Raw genomic sequence first — 5,108 nt, 5'->3', positions numbered from 1 at the left:
CCGTGGGGTTAAATTACTGTAAATAAACATAAATGTGTAACAGTCTGCACTAGATCAAGTCGGAGCAACAACACCTGTTATCAACAGTTACTACATTTATCAGTCACATTTTTTACCAGACCATAAACATGGACAAATCATACAACAGTCAGCCAGTCCTTTAGAAACTCAGCTTCAGCCATCTTAAAAAGTGACCCGAAGGTCTCAGACAACTTCTGCATAAGCCTCACCAGACTGACACATATACACAAAAAGTTATGTTTACAACAGTCAGCTGACAAGGATTAGAACAAGTTGGGTTCCAAATGTGACAAAGCCACAATATTTTGGGTAACCTTTCCTTGACTGCACCAGGCCAGCAACAGAATTGGCTAACAATACAATCATCAGCTAAATGTCACAGGGTCATTGCTCGTCTTAATAAGTCCTCCGAGAAGTTCAGCCAAGGTCTGTCCCTGCAACATCAACTGACACAAGCATTATGCATCACAACAATACATGCCTCCTCCAATCAGCCAACAAGAAATGTAAACTTAGCATCAACCAAGAAAAGCGTCCTTTTTCAGGGTCTTAACTAAGCCACACTCAAGTTGACATCAAACCCGAATTGCAACAATGGGGCAAACCAACCACAATTATTCACATCAGCATGCATACCTCATGCACCACTACACAAGCAGGCGTAAGAGCAGACTATCTTAGTCTAACACAGATTATTGACCAAAAAAAGAAAAAAAATGGGAAGACAAGCATTGTCAGAATGAAACCAAGTTCTTGATGTCCTTCTTCCATATATGTTTCTGTAACAAACAAAAAAACGCTGTATGTTTTGTCAAAAAGGGCAGGATGTCATGTGCTTTTGCACCATCTCGGTTTTCTCGGATGGGAACAAAAACATTGAGGCTTGCCATTGTTAAACATAAACAAAAACCATGCATTTCAAAATGGACAACTGACATATTTTTTCTCATAACTCTTGTAATGTTTTTTCGCATGTATTCTCTTTTTAGAGTGTAAAAGAGAATCGTATGCAAGCCGGCAAGAGGATATTAGTGCCTCTATTTAGCTGTGTATGGCATTTGTTATATGTTAGGTTTAGGATTGGTTGCATTAAAAGTGAGCATAGACTAACAGATTACCAAGCCTTTGTTGATGCCCTGTGTTTGTATAGTCATAAATGTGTTGTAATCAGATAGTCTGCCATTTTTGCCCTGTGTGTTATATCGTTACTCATTTATCAAAATTAGATGGTAGTGTGTAAATAGGTTGTATGCATTTGGAGGTATTGCCCTGCTAAAATTGTTTAACTTTAATTTAAACTGAAACTAGAAGGGTGACTTAGCACATATTGCCCTTGTTTCAGCCAAAATAAGCAAACATTTGATGGCAAAACAAGTCGGACAAACTTTGGGAAGAAAAATACCCATTTTAGGGGACTGGCGGGGTAAATACAGGGGTCATCAACAAAAACAAAAGGGGGTGCACATCTACATAACAGTATCTACCATCTGTGTAAATTTCCTCCAAATCCATTAAACATTTGATGGCGAAACATTTAAGGACAAACTTCGGGGGAAAAATACCCTGGGCCTAGCAGGGTAAATATTGGGGTTATCAACAAAAACAAAGTGGGATGCACATCTACATAACTACATCTACCATCTGTGTAAATTTCAGCCAAATCCATCAAACATTTGATGGAAAAACGAGTCAGACAAACTTTGGGAAGAAAAAAAAACAAAGAAAAAAACAAAACGATTTGAGTAAAATCAATATGTGTCCCCTTCAGGGAAGGGGACCCATAATTTACCAATTCTTGGGGTCGAGTGGGGTATATAATATTGTGGCAAAATCAACAAACTGTTTTTTTTACAAATTTACCTATTTTAGGGGGCTAACAGGGTAAATACAAGAGCTACAGAGTCGAACCAAACAAAATGGCAAATCTATATGACCATAAGTCCAACAAACATTTCATGCCAAACGTGCATGGACAAACTTTAGGAGGAAAAAGGAAACCCATAGTTGCAACATTGTTTCATTAACAACAATAAAATGTTTGTGACAAAAAAACGAAAGTTGGATGTCTCATTTAACAATTTATAAACTAGAAGCGTAGTTTAGCATATATTGCCATTGCAGATACACTGTGACCCATATCTTAAATGGGTCCCACATTTTGCATTGCACATGCACTATACCCTATTTTAAAACATTAATATATTTCCTATGCTTATTTTATTTTGGGTCCCATATCGTTTTTTATAACCTTAGTTGTTTCAGGCAGAAACTCATGGGTCCCCACACATGCAAAGTTGAAAATAATGCATTTCAAGAGATAACCATGAGAAAGTCAGATGTTGTAATGTAAAACAAAGTGATCAGCACTGGGCTTAAATAATAATACTATGTAGAATACAAACTACACAAACCAGATTCACCCCAGATATTGTTTTGAAGTAAGTCTTATTTAAGTTCTTTTTTAAAGAAACGAGCAAATAGTGGCATAACGGAATAAAACAAAAATATACACACCTATGAATAGCAAATCTAGCTGTCCAATTTTTATTTAATTTGAACATTGTTAAAAGAGTCGAATATTTTAAGGGCCAGTTGTTTAAATTGTGGTGCTACAGGGAAAAAAACAACTATTGAGGACTTAAAATAGTATGTTCAATAAACTTGGCAAATTTCATTTAATTCCGACGTTTTTATTAAATTCACTTATTTTAGGGGACTGGTGGAGAAAATGTTGGACCTACAGGGTAAAACACATCAATCGAAACCTCAAATAGCATAATCTACATGCTACCCACATTTTAGCCAATTCTGAAACTGTTTGAAAACTCACCCATTTAAGGGTCTAGCGGGGTAAAGACTGGGGTTATTAGAACAAACAAGGTGGGATGCACAATAACATAACTTAATTTACCATCTGTGTAAGTTTCAGCCAAATCTATCAAACATTTGATGGAAAACGAGTCGGACAAACTTTTAGGAAAAAACATTTTAGGGGGCTAGCGGGGTAAATACTGGGGTTATCAACACAAACAAAGGGGGGTGCACATATACATAACTATATGTACCAAGTATATCTAGCATCTGTGTAAGTTTTATCCTAATCCATCAAACATTTAATAGCAAAACAAGTGGGACAAACTTTGGAGAAAAAAGCAAAAGCAAATTTGAGTAAAATCAATGTGTGTCCACTTCAGGGAAGGGGACCCATAATGACATGTTCTACAAGCTGTTAAAACTTATATCCATTTCAGGGACTAATGGCGTAAATGTGGGTCATAAGGGGGTAAAACACAACAATACTAACAAAATGACAGAAAACCACAAGGCTTTTTGCTGACTCCTGTTATCACATCATACAATAATACATTAACTTTTGGGTTTAGGAAATCTACGTGAGATTTTTTAACAGGAACTTGAAACAGTGTTTGCTTATATTATTAGTTTAAACACTAGTTATTACGACAGACAACCTACTGCTAATGGATTCAACCTTTGCTACCAGGACTTTCACAACTTTCAGATTTTCACATTTTTCATATAGTCCTGTTGAAAAACAAATGATTTATTTACAAATCTCCAACATATTTTTGAATATATAGTGTAATCAACCCAGTAGTTGCTTTAATTAACACAGAGCAAGAAAAAATGTGACTGATAAATGTAGTAACTGTTGATAACAGGTGTTGTTGCTCCGACTTGATCTAGTGCAGACTGTTACACATTTATGTTTATTTACAGTAATTTAACCCCACGGTTTTTTATCCAGTGTCTAACGAAAGCAGCAAAACATTTACTTTCTTACTTACAGAGGACCATAAATGTATCCAAGAAATTAATAAAAATTAGACGGGTAATTAGAGACACTTTAAATTGGTTGGTCTTGAATTTAAAAAATCACATTATTAAGTGAAAGAATTTGTATGTTACTCATAGAAACACATTTTTATACATGTAACTTGATTAGCTCTTTTAGGTAATGCGGTTTCCAGCCTCTAAAACCAAAATGACAACCTTAGGATAACCCAATGAAACTGCAGTATCAAAAAGTCTCTAGGGCTAAAATAAGATCTTATGTTAAACACAAAAAAGTTGGCAATCAAACAGATTTTTGATTAAGTTAGCATGATGCATGAAAAAGATTGTCAACCCCTGCTGTAGTATATCGATAGTCTTGCATATGATCCCATTTTTTTTATAGATTCAAATATTTATTGCAGCCGTTTTTTGTTTCTTCAATCACAATTCAATTTAAGATACTCAGTATTTAAGAATACATATCCTAAATATTACCTGGATGATCTGAAAAATGCTTTTTATTTAGTTCATTATTCTTATGGAATGTTAAGATAAACACACTGATTTGAAAAGCTATGAAACATCTGATATTTAGCAAAAAAAAAATATACAAGTTTCAACAATCCATTTACTACTATTATATTACTCAATGCATGCATCAATCGGTAAAACTGCAAATGTTATTAAACTTATTATCACCAACTTGCACAAAGAAAAATCTGAAGCAACAAGCCACTCTCTCCAGTCCAGAAAGTTCGAGTGCAAAGCGCGCAAAATTGCCAACAAAACGTGCGGAGTCGTGACCAGATGTAACTCCCACACAGACATCTTAAAAAAGTGTGGAGATAATCTTTAACTCTAACAAATGATATTTTATATTCGGCACTTTTATTCTTAAATCAATTTTACGGAAAAATTCACTTCTTTTATATTTAACTACATTTGCGATCAATCTTTGAGACCTAGTAAACCAACATGAAACAAAAACGGCAACGTACAAACCCAGTTTGCTCTTGGTTGGTTACTTTAAATCTCTGTTTTCCAACCTTTATTCACGAATTTCTCACTTAACAATTCAAAACCTTTTCATTCCTAGCTTACATAGTAGATGCTAAACCTTAAAAAGATCATTCAGAATTGGGTCTTTTTATCAACATTACAGGTTCCACTCCCAGAGCCAATGCGCCTGCTTACAAACCACATGTTATAATTAATATAAAGTAAATACACTGCACAACTAATATATCTGGGCTGTTTACAACATATTTATGACGTAGCATCTTAGAGGCATA

The 5,108-nt window shown here is 34.9% G+C and overlaps 1 protein-coding gene across 1 annotated transcript; it reads right to left on the bottom strand.

Annotated features, from left to right (window-relative positions):
- Window positions 1-367: 367 nt before the first annotated feature.
- Window positions 368-4,644, bottom strand: LOC145222408 (uncharacterized). The gene is made up of 4 exons (XM_080088518.1): window positions 4,520-4,644; window positions 4,312-4,400; window positions 3,496-3,564; window positions 368-800 (listed from the first exon to the last, which is right to left on the bottom strand). The coding sequence occupies exons 1-4, from the start codon at window positions 4,642-4,644 to the stop codon at window positions 694-696; spliced, it is 390 nt and encodes a 129-aa protein (XP_079944644.1). The 3' UTR covers window positions 368-693.
- Between the last annotated feature and the right edge of the window lie 464 nt (window positions 4,645-5,108).

Source organism: Phallusia mammillata, chromosome 4 (assembly GCF_965637545.1).
Source record: "Phallusia mammillata chromosome 4, kaPhaMamm4.hap1.1, whole genome shotgun sequence".
Lineage (NCBI taxonomy): Eukaryota > Metazoa > Chordata > Ascidiacea > Phlebobranchia > Ascidiidae > Phallusia > Phallusia mammillata.
The sequence above is the reverse complement of the archived record's forward strand: the minus strand, read 5'-3'. Positions and strand labels throughout refer to the sequence as shown.